This window comes from Podarcis muralis, chromosome 2 (assembly GCF_964188315.1).
Source record: "Podarcis muralis chromosome 2, rPodMur119.hap1.1, whole genome shotgun sequence".
Lineage (NCBI taxonomy): Eukaryota > Metazoa > Chordata > Lepidosauria > Squamata > Lacertidae > Podarcis > Podarcis muralis.
Window position 1 is genome coordinate 78702288 of NC_135656.1, and position 13908 is coordinate 78716195.

The 13908-nt window shown below is 43.8% G+C and overlaps 1 protein-coding gene across 9 annotated transcripts in view; it reads left to right on the top strand.

Annotated features, from left to right (window-relative positions):
- Positions 1–13908, top strand: part of FBLN2 (fibulin 2) — a 143366-nt gene that overhangs the window by 86954 nt on the left and 42504 nt on the right. For all 9 annotated transcript variants that reach the window (XM_077924877.1, XM_077924873.1, XM_077924871.1 and 6 more), the window contains 2 exons: positions 1379–1508; positions 7273–7459. In XM_077924877.1, the coding sequence (XP_077781003.1) occupies positions 1379–1508; positions 7273–7459 (317 nt within the window). The remainder of the gene's footprint in view (positions 1–1378; positions 1509–7272; positions 7460–13908) is intronic.

A 13908-nucleotide genomic window follows, 5' to 3' on the forward strand; every position in this document is an offset into this window, starting at 1 on the left:
AATCCCACCTCTTATCATGGCCTGAGCATTGTACCAATGGAAGGTGTGGACTGGATGTATACTGAGCCAATAAATAAATATGTATAAATAAATATGTATAAATATGTATTATATGTATATTATATGTATAAATAAATATGTATAAATAAATATGTATACTGAGCCAATAAATAAATAATGAGAATGACTGAATCCATGTTTGCCATGGATGGAATGGTAATGCTTGTATCTGGCAGAATAATATAACATAGGAGCCAACCCCTAGGGGCTAAGGTCCCTTTGGCCCCCTGAATAAAATATTTGAGGGGGCTGGTCCTCCCCAAGGTTGATGAGCATTGCCATTCAAATAGTGTGTGTGCACTGTGTCATGTGATCTATTACGTTGGGACATGGTTTACCTTCCCCCAATATTTTATTCAAGTTGGCACCCTGCAATATATAATATTTCTATGTTGATCAAGACCTGGAATGTATGTTCCTGCATAGGGACCATAGGAAAGTGCCTTATATTAAATCAGACTTGTTGGTCCATCTAGAACCGAACTCTCCAGGATTTCAGAACAGGGACTTACTCACAAGTCAGCATCCAGTGGATTGCAAGGCATCTTGCAGAAAACCCCCCCAGAGATGGACAGTACTAATAGTCATGTTGTTATGGATGCATTTTAAGGGCATGGAGAAACTGATTTGAGACCCACCACTTGGCCCCTAGATCCTTTTGAATCATGGTTGCTAAAATCACGGTCAACTCTAGGCAGTTGGATCATGCAAGACCAAGATTGCATCAGTTGCGCTAGTTACCAATGCATTCCCAAGCCAAATGTAAAGTGCTGGAGGGGCGGGGGGGGGGGAATCTCCGGGTTTGGTCCTGCTGGGTGTGGTGAAGCAAACCACTGCAGTCGTCAGCATTGAACCAGCTGGCAAGCAGATGGTTTAAACCTGCTGGGTGCTGCATTGCCAGCACAAAGCAGCCCCTTGCAGCCAGCAAGCCAGCAGGATGGAGTGGAGAAGTGCAATCCTGTGGGAAACATGCTGGCCAAGCAGCCTGCAGGATTGATCCCTGTAGGACAACAGTGCCATGAACCTAGAGCTCCACTAACATCATTCCACAACCTTCCTGTTGTGGCAAACACAGTACTGCCCCTACACACACACACACACACACACACACACACACACACACACACACACACACCTTTGACCCTGCTGACCTCTTGATTCAGCATTTTGAGCTGCAAAATAGTGATGCCAATGAAAGGGCAAGAAAACATGCAGAACATCTATTTGGCGTGTCCAGTGGTGTCAGTTCTTACTGAATAATGGCATTTGCAAGTAGAAACCTGCCTTTTGAGAGCAACATGTGTTTTATTTGTTGTAGAATTGCTCAGAAGCAGTGTTGTGTCTCGTATTTAAAGGAAAACAGCTGCATTGCTGGCATGATTGCTGCCAGAGAAGGTGAATTGTGTGGCCCGGATGAAAGTGAGACCTGCGGAGGATCGTTTTATAAGGCAAGGCACAATGCTGAAACCTTTGTGGCACCATTACTAATTCAAATCAGGTTAAGCTTTGGCACTTTTAAGGGTTTGGCATTTGTTCTCTCTCTCTCTCTCAATCTCTCTCTCTCTCTCTCTCTCTCTCTCTCTCTCTCTCTCTCTCTCTCCTTAATTGCAAAGCATCATGGACCAGGAATGAAAATTTCACTTAGCTAAGCATTTTGACTGCTCATATTTATTTCTCTGCTTCAGCCAGATGCACAATCTTGAATTTCAGGGCCTTCATTTTAATTTGCATTTCCATATATCTAATAGATAAGAATTTCATTAGTGCATAGCTCAAGAAGTCTATCTCCAGTATTATACTTAACAGCATGTTACTTGCTTTTTAAAAATCATATTATAGATAGGGAAGTAGATTACATCAGCCCCCTCCCCCTCCTTGCTTAACCACTTATTGGATTGAAGCTGAACTGAGCAGTTGAACAGAACACTTGACTTAGAAGAAGAAATGTTTCACTCCAGAAACTTTAGCTCATAAATAAAGATCGATGCAGATGCTAAATTAGGGGGGGAGGGGGATTTGCCCTGGCAAAAAAAATTGCACAGCTTCATTCACTTCATTGATTCCCATACAATGGAGCCTTGCCAGTTTCTGCCTGCTTAGGATCTGACTCCTTATTTATTATGTCCTTTCTTCCAGATTGTAGCCAAACTGAAGGTTTCAGAATTCATTAAACATTGATCACCATTTACAAAGTTGTTTGATACTCCCGAGTGTAATTTTCCATTGCCTCAGCAGGAAATGCATTAATCCTGCCAAGTCTTGTAATATCAAAGTGTCTTACGAATAACTTCTGTTAGTATGAAAAATGTAAGGTCATTCTTGGTGCAACACAGGGGTTAATTGGTTGGTGAGGCTTATTATTCCTACTGAATAATCTAATTTTCAGGACATTATTACAGTATTTGATTATTTCTGAAAATGAGTAAAAATGCTATGCTGAGATTTGTGTTATGGATCATTTATCTGCAATGGATGTTGCTATGATATAAACTGTACAGCCCAGTTGCCATAAAATTCCTAGTGAGTGAACAGGGAGAACTGCTTGTCAAGGACGCCTCCAAATTTCGGGAATTACTTCTTTGTGCAGTGAAGTCTTGTTCCATGCGCATTATTTCAGAGAATGGGGCTGTGATTTCATGCATGCTTACCTGGGAGCAAGTCCCGTAAAAAGGTTTGATGGGACTTGCTTGTGAGAAGATATGCACCCAATTGCATTGTAAGCAGCATTGTAAATCAGGGTGGTATTACTGGTGCACCTACACCTGATCACCTATTAAATAATGTTGAATGGTGAGCTGTTTGAAATAGGAAATCCATGCTGTGTTTGCTAGCATTCAGCCTCCTGCTGTTGGCAGTGGTGGCTGGTCCCCATTGGGACTGGGGGTGGAGGAGGTGGAGCCAGAGCCAATGACAGGTAAAGCCAATGACATCGCTTGTCCCCATCCTCCTGCTTGCATTGTTCAACAAGCGTGGCATTGAGATGATAGATCAGTCAGTAGAGCATGAGATTCTTAATCTCAGGGTTGTGGGTTCTAGCTACACATTGAGCAAAAGATTCCTGCACTGCAGTAGGTTGGAAATAATAATAATAATAATAATAATAATAATAATAATAATAATAATAATAATAATAATAATTTAATATTTATACCCTGCCCATCTGGAAACCCAGCCACTCTGGGCGGCTTCCAACAGAATATTAAAATCATGATAAAACATCAAACATCAAAAACTTCCCTAAACAGGGCTGCCTTCAGATGTCTTCTAAAAGTCAGCTAGTTGTTATTTACTTGACATCTGATGGGAGGGAATTCCATAGGGTGGGTGCCACTACCGAGAAGGCCCTCTGCTTAGTTCCCTGTAACCTCACTTCTCGCAGTGAGGGAACCACCAGAAGGCCCTCGGAGGTGGACCTCAGTGTCCAGGCAGAACGATGGAGGTGGAGACGCTCCTTCAGGTTGATGGCCCTTGTGGTCCCTTCCAACTCTACAACTCTGTCACACTAAGGAGAAGGAGGAAGTTGAGGGCCAGGGCCAGCACTGGGGCTGGTTGTCACTAAGAAGGCAGGCAGCTGGGGGCCAGCTGAGGGCAGGCTGATGTTGGCAGTCCAGGGCTTAATTTGCCCTAATGGGCCAGCCTTCACTGGCTGATGGTTCAAGGAAGATGCCTTCAAAAGAACAGTTAATAGTAAGACTGCAAAGAGTATTTCTGAGGCATAGAGAAAATGGGATTGGGTTTCCCAACTACAAATGTGCACTGTGGGGCATTGGCAAGAATGAGCAAACAAGATGAATGGGAAAGGGAGGCATATTATCATATCTGTATTCCTGGATTGGTTTGTGGTGAATGTCACTAAGACAGGGTAACACTTAGTCCTGAGGACATTCTGTTTTTTTCTGAGACAACCCAATCAGCCTTACAGCCTTAATTGTGCTTGATAAGCTTCGTACAATGCTGTAATTCTGCTTCTCATTCCTTTGATTAAGGGTAGTGTATCTATAAAAAAAGAAATAAAATAACAGATTCCTTTTATTGAGCCAATTAATGTTGGTTTAAAAGCATGCATGCTCTTAAACATCATTTAGTATTCTGTGGCAGGCTACAGAGATATGAATATGAAAGCATCCAACACACTGAAAAGATAAAACCTCAAGCCCAGATGGAGGGAAGTACAATAAAGATGACATCTGTAAGAGAAGAAGGAAGTTAGAAGAAAAGAATAAAAGCAGGCGTGGAAAACATAAAAATGCTGCAGGACACTCTGCTCATTAAAGATTCCAAGTTTAGTCCATAATGACTCTCTAGTCTACGGAAGACTCTAGGAGGAATATAAAATGTATTTATGTACATTTGAATTTGTTTACTACATTTTGACTACTAGGGTCCTCAAAGTAGCAGCTTATAAGAAAAATAAAACATCAACAATGCAAAACATTATAATATCAGTTCATAAGAACAACACAGATGCAAGATGTTAACAATATTCCATCTTCTTAAACACAAATGAACCAATCCTGTCTTCTTAAGACGTCAAAGTAAGTAGCCCTACTTCTTAGACACCCCAGTGGAATAAAGCCATCCTGACAGATCTCACAAAAACCGCAGTGGGAAGGGTCTGGTCAGTTTCTCTAGGGAGCAAACTCACAGTGCAGGTCCTGCTATGTTTCAGGTAGAGGCTAATTTTATCTCAGAAGTTTGATAAAACATGACCTTTGCTCCATGGAGACATATATATCAGAGGTGTGCATCAGATTCAGATAAATTCTAAATCCCAAACTGAAGAAGACGGCTTTTGAAAGGTTTAGGGCTTGCCAAAGGTGAACTGAGATATCTTCAAGGCAGTATGTGTTGAAGCACCTCTGAAGTGCTTCATGGCTCCAAGGCAATCCAGATTTTTAAAAAATGCTTCAGACAGGCATCTATTAAAAGCAAAAAATACTGTCTCTAAGCCTGCCATAATACCATAATGCTAGGGAGGAGTGATGGGCAATAGCAAGGAAACACCACAGTGGGGAGAAGGCAATGCAAAAGTTCCATTGTGCCTGACAAGTCAGGCTTGTAATCATCAGAGGGGGTTACTTTACCTGGAAAATGAATTATTTTTAGTTTGCACCTGATTTATTTATTACCAGGCAAATTCTTATAGGGTTGCAGCTTTAAAGTTAAAAATCAATACCTTGAAAGCAGCCTGTAATCAAAACAGCAACCAGTGAAATTTTCAGAAAATGGGTATGAACTCTGCAGGGCAGTTGTGAAGATGCCTAGCCTTTGGTGCTATTTCCTCTTTGAATTCAGGAGCACTATCCCCTTCACCACTTCCCTCATATGCAATGGGGGCAATTTTGCTGCAGACATTATGAGGCCCAGAGAGAAATGGGCCTGAGATTAAAATAATACATTTCTTGTGACTGGCTGCTTACACTGTCAATCAGCCAGCCTGCCAATGAAGGAATAGGGCGAAGTATTTTGGCACCAGCTCAAAATACACATGAGCACTTTGTTGCAGCATTAAATTAATATAAAAACACATTAAAATGTCTCTTTTAGTTGTCTTCTCTGTATTGCACCTAGGAAAGAAAGAGCTGTGGGGTGGAAAATCCAGCTCTTTTTAGTTGTTTTTGTTTGTTGGGAAATTATGTGCAGTTTTATTGTTTGTTGTGGCTTGATGTTAACAGTTTGAAAATGGAATCATAAATTGGATGCCGTAGGGGTAATTATAATTACCTGCTGCGATAAATTAAGTTTCTCAGTAAGAAAGAACAGGTCTATTATACTTGAATTTTCAGCTTTGAAACTTCTTGTTGTGGGTGATTGCAACATTTACTAGTAGGTACGGATCGACTGTTGTGTTCGTTAATGTGAATTTTGTCACAAATCATAAAGAAACATATGGGGAGGGAGGAGATCTGATATATGATCCTGAAACCTTTGTGTTGAAAACAAGGATTTGCAGAATTATGAAGTCCACCACAAAGATGCCATTTTAGCTGCTGAAGCCCAAGCACAATAGGTCTTGTGCAGCTGTATTGAAAAGCTGGTTCACACGTGAGCCTGATATATTAAATATCACATGAATTTGTTACAGTTAGTCACTGGGTGACTCAGGGCAGCCCTGCACAGATTCCAGTGCCCCTGATTCTGGTGCAGGTGAAACAAATGCACCCCTGCCTCCCTAATTTTCTTAGATTCGGGGTGATGGCTAGGGCAGCTCAGAAGCATAGCTGTCAACCTTCCCTTTTTTTGCGGGAGATTCCCTCATTCCAGTGCCATTTCTGCTGCTTCCTGCTGTTATCCCGGATTGTTAGATATCCTGTAGACTGTCCCTGGGACAGATGAGGCTGCTGATCCCTTATTTTCCAATCTGAAAGTTGACAGCTATGCTCAGAAGGGCCCTCGTGCAAACGTGTGTGTGCAATGGTAGAGGCCTAGCTGGAAAGCTTAAAGCCTGCTGCCACTACAAGGGAGACAGATTGAAGAAAATGTGAACTGGCTCCACCCCTTTGCTAGACCAACTGCAGCTAGAAGGTGGGTGGAGTCATAGATCTTAAAAAAGTGTAGACTCGCACACGCTGGCCAGCTTCCATTTTGACATGCATTGTTTGTTTTGGGCTTTTCAGAAGTACATAAAGGCAAGAAGTGAGGTGGGGGGAGAGTGCCAGCCAGCAATGGTGCCCACCTGAGAGGTGCCAGGACTGCACTCTGGCACACTCCGACTGAAAAAAATAGCACTAGGAAGTGCACATTTCTTAGGATGGCCATGCTTCAGTTCATGTATTATTGGGGGAAGTTAGTAGGTTCACTTTCAATATGAATTGAACTGAATTCCTCTCAAGTTCCTGCCCACTAGAAGAAGAAGAAGAGTTTGGATTTGATATCCCGCTTTATCACTACCCAAAGGAGTCTCAAAGCTGCTAATATTCTCCTTTCCCTTCCTCCCCCACAACAAACACTCTGTGAGGTGAGTGGGGCTGAGAGACTTCAGAGAAGTGTGACTGGCCCAAGGTCACCCAGCAGCTGCATGTGGAGGAGCGGAGACGCGAACCCGGTTCACCAGATTACGAGTCCACCGCTCTTAACCACTACACCACATCATCATGCTAGAAGCCATTTTGGCTTACAAGTGATATATAAATTAGTAAATAAGAATAATATATAGCGGTTATTTGGTGATACTGCCAGAGTTGCCATGCTAACAGTCCCCTTCTCTTGCAGCAATGCTGCGATTGCTGTGCGTTGGGCCTACGAGTGAAAAGTGAAGGTCAAAGCTGTGAGTCCAACCCCAATCTTGGCTACCCTTGCAGCCATGTAATGCTTTCCTGCTGCGAAGGAGAAGACCACCTCATCCCTCCAGAGCTAAAGAGGCACCCTGAACCACTGCCAACAGTGACACCAGAGAAACGTAAGTGCTGCATTGTTAGCTACAGGAAGCAGATATGTGAGGCATCTTCACACTCCATAAAAACCATCAACCTGGAGGTAACTTGCATTCTCTAGGCAAACCATTTCCAAGAAATTTAGGTGACTCTCAACTGCAATAGCAATTACTTGCCTCTGCACAATGCCTGGTTCTGCTCCTGTCTCTTCTGTTTATTGCTTATTGCAGTATTTGTGAGAAGTGCCACATTTTACCATGAGGCCAGGCAGGTTTTATAAGGGGTTGTTAAGGACAATGTATGTATACCTGTTTTTCCAGCTCACAGAGATGGAGGTTATTAGCATAGAGTTTTTGTTATCCACACATATTGAGGGACATGAAATCTCCTTGCTGCAGTAGTACATTTCTGGAATCAAAGTTTTCATAAACCATATCAATATATAGGTGCTATGGGACAGAGGTATTTGGAATGTGTGCTTCAATAACATTATACTTTGTATTTCCTGGTATTTTCCCATCCCTTGAGTCTATGTTCATCAAAAGCATAACTGGGGATCTGTCTGTTGTCTGTCTGCCTCCCCCTGCTTTCTCGATCAGCAGCCTTTAATATTAAACAAACACAAAAAACCCCACATATTGGAATAAGATACATTCAGCTACCATTATGAAACAAGACACTATGAAATTTATCCCCAATATACTCAAATGTAAGAGAATCTGCACCAATCATGCAACCATACTTATGATATGGTATGGGAATTTCAGTTATCAAACTACATTGTTTGAGTGGGAAATGGCTATCAAAGATTAGCTAATATCAACAGACATTTCTTACAATGCAATTACGACACATATATATATACATGAGAAATAATGTTACCAAGTGATAACCGTGTTGCCCAGAAGAAGGGGATAATCAGCCGTCTATGAATGTTGAAATAAGATAAAATAAATTGTTGCAAGAGTTGCCAAGGGAACCTTTAGACAAAAAACAAAATTCATATTCAAGGAATCTTACTTCCTGCAGCAGATGAAAGGACACAAAACAACCACTTGGACATAAATCTTAGCAATGAACTCAAATTGGGATTTATTTGAATTTCCTGGGAGGTAATGACTGAGAGGTGAGATGCTTCGCCCTTGGCAAATGTGGATTCTGGCTACATGCAGAAACTAAAATATGTTTCACAATAATACCGTTTTATTAGATCATTTCAAGTTGTTAGTACTAACATGCACAGTCCTGAACAAGCTTGCCCTAGTACCAACCAAACAAAGTTTTGAGTTCTGTAGTGGGGGTGCTGGTGCTGGTTGTGGATCCCCTGGTGAATGTAACGCAAGGCTTTTTCAGTGGTGGCATCCTCTGTGGAAATTCCTGTTGTCGCCCTGCTATTTTCATTAAGGAATCACTTCCAGATCTATTTATTTTTGCAGCCCTTTGTGACATAGTAAGAGAGACCCGATTGCTGTAACTGTATCACTGGTTGTTCTACACTTCGATTACTATATATTTTTTTTAGGTTGTGGTTTTAATTATGTTGTTTAAGCCTTTGTTTTTAGATGATGTAAGCCACCCTGGGCTCTATGAGAAAGGGGAGATTATAAGAAATAAAACTTAATAAGAAAATAATAATAATTTGATTTAAATCAGGTTTTAAAATCAGCTGCATCACATCCCTCCTGTTTTCTCATTGTAATTTTGCACAACTCATTTGAATCAACTTCTTGGGTATGATTCATTCATCTCCAGCTACTTCTCATGTGTCCAGCAGTTCCGGTCCTTCAACTGATATATTTATTAATTTTTCACATGATCAGGTGGAAAGCTACTTCATTCGGAACACAAACAGAATTATTGTGGGGAGGGAACCTGAATTGCAGCTGTTGGATTTGGAACTCCTGCTTTGTTCATTCCAGAAAACAAGTATCAAGAGCGGAGAGAAATGGAGCTTCATGAACTAGTGAAGTGACAGTGCTCCATCTAACAAGCTGGTGTCAGGGAAGGGGGTGTCCGGGGAATTCAGAGGTAACTGGAGAATACCCTGAATCCAAATAATCTCACAGCTCAAAAAAAGGCTTGGTAAAATGTAGGAATTCATATAAACACTAGTTTTCATCATTGTTGTTTTTCCAAGTCTCTCCTTGGCACAGATAAAGGGGAAAGATGGATGCTTCTGGGACACAGCCCATCCTCTGTGGACAATGATCCTATTGTGTGGACGCAGGGAGCGGGGTGAGGGGAGGATTTGCATCTCCGTGTACCACCCACATAGAATTGCATTATTCCTTTCTGCCCTTTTTTAGGGACTCTGTGGTCCGCAATCCCTCTTTGCTCCCATCCTCGGCCTGCCTAAATGACAGGCACTCCACAAAATCAATAACATTTGCTACTTGGTTTACAGCATAAAAGCTATTATAAAAGAAATTAGTCCATTGATCTGCCCAAACAATCATTTCGAGCAGATCCTCCCGGACTGTGTGCACGCACCCCCTTTCTTCTCCTCTGACTTCTGTTGAGAGTGCTCCCTGTAATTGCTAGTAATTGTAAGCAATTTCATTCTTGGCTGGAAGTAGCAAGAGAGCTAGCTGAGAAACAGAAGCATTTGCACAAGGCAGCTGGTGGCATGGGACCTTCCAAATGCCCAGTGCCTGGGGGGGGGGCAGGGAGGGCAAGAGGAGATTTGCCTTATGAGTATGTTGGACGTTGTTAAAACATGGGGTTGATGAGCTGAAAGGTTTCATCATCCCAGGTGAAATTATGTCTCCTCCAGTCATTTGCAGATGTCATTTTTCCAGCTGTCACTATGGAGATTCTGACCCTTTCCCTTTCCTGTTCTTTTTACCTTCAGGGTGTAAATTCAGTTACTTTATGGGTGTAACTGAATTATTTTGCTTTAATGTTTCATAAATTACGCTTTTGGAGATCATAAAGTAATTAATGCAGCACACTATTATTTTTGATGTTTAATTAGGTTTTACATAAAACAGAGCACAGTAATATATTACAGCAAAATTCATGTCAGGGAGTAATGCAGTAAAGAGAGAATAATATTTAATGAAACGATTTTTTTTTTAAGAGAAGGAGGTTAGCAGATTGAAACTCACATAGATTCATAATAAAGCCTTTCTTAAGTGTGTAATGTGGTTTTATTGCAGTCACACCTATTAGGGAAAATAAGTCTTCAATTAAAGCACAGAGGAAGCAGATTAGTCTACACAGTGTTTCCCAAACTTGGGTCGCCAGTTATTTTGGGACTACAACTCCCACCATCCCTAGTTGCAGGACCAGTGGTCATAGATGATGGGAACTGTAGTCCAATACAGCTGAAGACCCAATTTTGGAAACACGGGTTTACAGAATGGGTGTGGGGAACCTGTGGCCCTCCATATGCTGGAGAACTACAACTTTCATGATCCCTTACCATTGCCCATGTTCGCTGGGGATGATGGGAGTCTTCAGATGACAGCAGGACACAGATAAAGATGAAGGTTGGCCTGACTTGCTGGTTCAGGGAGTTCCATATGTGGAGTGGTGCTCCATAGAAAGCCCTCTCACAAATTGCCACCAGAAGCCAATGGCATGCTTTAGAGGGCCACATCAACTGATCTTAAAGGACCAGCAGATTCACATGGAAAGAGGGCATTCTTTGGGAAACTTGGTCCTAAGCTATTTGGGGCTTCAAAGGATACAGCCAGCACCTTGAATTGCACATAGAAAGGAACCAGCAGCCAGTCAGCTGATAAAATAAAGGGGTCACATGATCCCAACACATGGTCCCAATCAAGAGTCTAGCAGCAGTAATCGGCACCGATTGAAGTTTTCAAAAGCAACCCCTTATAGAGCATAGGATAATAGTCCAGCGAAGATAATAGTTCAGCTGTTCAAGAGTGGAATGGACTCCCTCGGGAGGTTGTGGACTGTCCTTCCTTGGAGGTTTTTAAGCAGAGGTTGGATGGCCATCTGCCAGGGATGCTTTAGCTGAGATTCCTGCATTGCAGGGTCTTGGACTACCCTCAGGGTCCCTTCCGACTCTACAATTCTATGATTCTATGAGATTTAAATAATACATGTCAGATCATGGCCAGGACTGACCATACCAGGAATGTGCACAGCTGGTATATTGGTCTGAGTTGGGCAACAGGATACTTGATTATTTTCTGCAACTAATGACTTTTTGCCCTTTAACCACCAGTCAGTCAATCTCAATTCCTCATCTCAGTGGTCATGGAGATTAAGTTAACTGGCCAGGAGTAAAGACATCTGATTTGCATTTAACTGTGAAGTTTTTCATAGGACCTTTTAGAGGGTGGAAGGAATATTTGCATTTAAAATAATATTTCTTGCCAGTTGCTTTGCTTGACTCCCAGTGAGATGTTGTGCCTCTATGGTCACCACTGAGGATTTATAGCTTCACCATAAGGTGATAAGGTGATGTAGATCAAGATTTTAGAGGGTTGTACATAGCCTTTGAGACATCGTGTCAGGGAACTGCCATCGGAAAGACAGGAGGTGGAAGGGCTCCCTGAGGTTGAGACAGACTTAGCAGCTGAAGAGGGAACCAGCAGGGGGAGAGGAGGGGCTCCAGGGGAAAGTGAGTCGGAGGGATGGCTCAGAGACACTTCCAGCGAAAACAGTGGGGAGGTTTCAAGATCTCCTATAGGGACACCCACTCCTCGCCGGAAACTGTCACGCCGAGAGTCCAGAAGACGTGTTTCCGTTAAGGAGCTTTTATGCTGGAAGAGATTCCGTAAGAGACCACTTTCGGATTCTGCTAGCGACTGATGGAGCCATGCTGGAGGGGCTCCGTCGTAGGCAGAGGTTTGAGGACTTGACCAAACTCTGAGGGACTTGCATTTTACGCACAAGCAGCTCATCATCCCTTTACAGCAATCCGAAAGTCTTTGAAAGCAGCTTGTGCAAGGGGAGGCATCATGAGCAACCCAGCCGAAACCGGAGAAGCAGGAGGAGCTGGAGCGGGTCCAAGCCTGGAAGAAAGGTACAGGGTGTTGGAGGTCCAGCTAGCGCTGCAGACGGCGAGGCTCGAGGAGAGGAGGGCTCAGGATGCAGAAAAGGGAAAAACCACCCCGCTCGCACGAAAGGTGCCAGGATTGGTGCAGAAGTTTGGGGGGGATCCCAGGAACTATCACGCCTTTAGGACAGAGATGCAATATGCTCTCAATCTGCAGTTTGATGACTTTCCCGACGAGGAGTCGTGAGTGGCTTTTGTGATTGGCCATCTCGAATCGGGGGCGAAGGACTGGGTTAGACCCCTGATGGCAGTGAATAATGAGATCCTAAAGGACACGAGGAAGTTTTTTCGCGCCATGGACCTGATGTTTTCCAGCGACATTGAGCAGGGAGTGGTGCGCAGACAGTTAATGGCTTGCAAACAGGGGAGCCGATCTGTCCATGAGTACTGGACTGGTTTACCATGTTGATCCATAAATTGGGGTGGGATCTATCGGCAGAGCCCATTCAAATGCTTTTCGAAGAAGGGCTTTCTTCGGCGGTGAAAGACGAACTTTCCCGGGCGCCCAGGGCGGAGTCTATGGAACAGCTGACCAAATCCGCGCTGACCATAGGAGCACGCCAGGAGGCGAGAGCGTTGGAAAAGCGGGAAGGGAAAGGGGAGCGCTGGAGGGATTTCCACATTCCAGAGATTCCAGAGCCACCTTTCCCGCCGGCAGAGCCGATGGAAATTGGTACAGCGCGCGCGCGCGCAGTTTCAAATCCCAGTGAAGGGCGGAAGAAGGAGGGGAAGAGCGCCAAGAAATGTTATCTCTGCCAACAGCCAGGTCACTTTGCCAGAGTTTGCCCACAAAGAAAGGAATGGCAAGGGATGGCGGGAGCTGTTGGGGAGAAGGAGGAGGAAGGCAAGGAGCTAGTAAAAGCCAACGCCTGGCTGCCACCGTCGGGGCACAGCAGCCAGGCCAAAGAGCAGTGAAAGTGCCCACGCCGGAACCTCCAAGACCTGCTTTAGTGATAGAGGTGTTACTAGAGCTGCCAAACGGACACCCACTGAAGATAAAGGCGCTATTGGACTCAGGCAGCTCCTGTAATTTCATGAGTAAGGAGTTTGCAGCTGAGCACCGGATACAAACTGTCCCTTTAAGTAACCCCTTGCAGGTGACCACGATCGATGGGCGGGAGCTACTGGGAGGAGAAGTCAGCCAACAGACGGTTCCAATGATAATGAGAGTGGCAAGGCACACCGAACGAATAGCGTTCAATGTGGCCACCTTGGGAGGAGCGCCCATTATTTTGGGGATGAGCTGGCTGGCGCTGCACGATCCGCTAGTGGGCTGGCATCAGAGAGTGGTCTCCTTTGGGTCAGCGCATTGCCTAGAACACTGCAAGGAGGGGAGGGCTCCGGAAGGGACCAGAGTCGCCCTGGCAGGGATGGAAGTAATGGACAAAGGGAAGGTGCCCCCACAATACGCCGATCTAAGCAACGTATTCCGCGAAAGGGAAG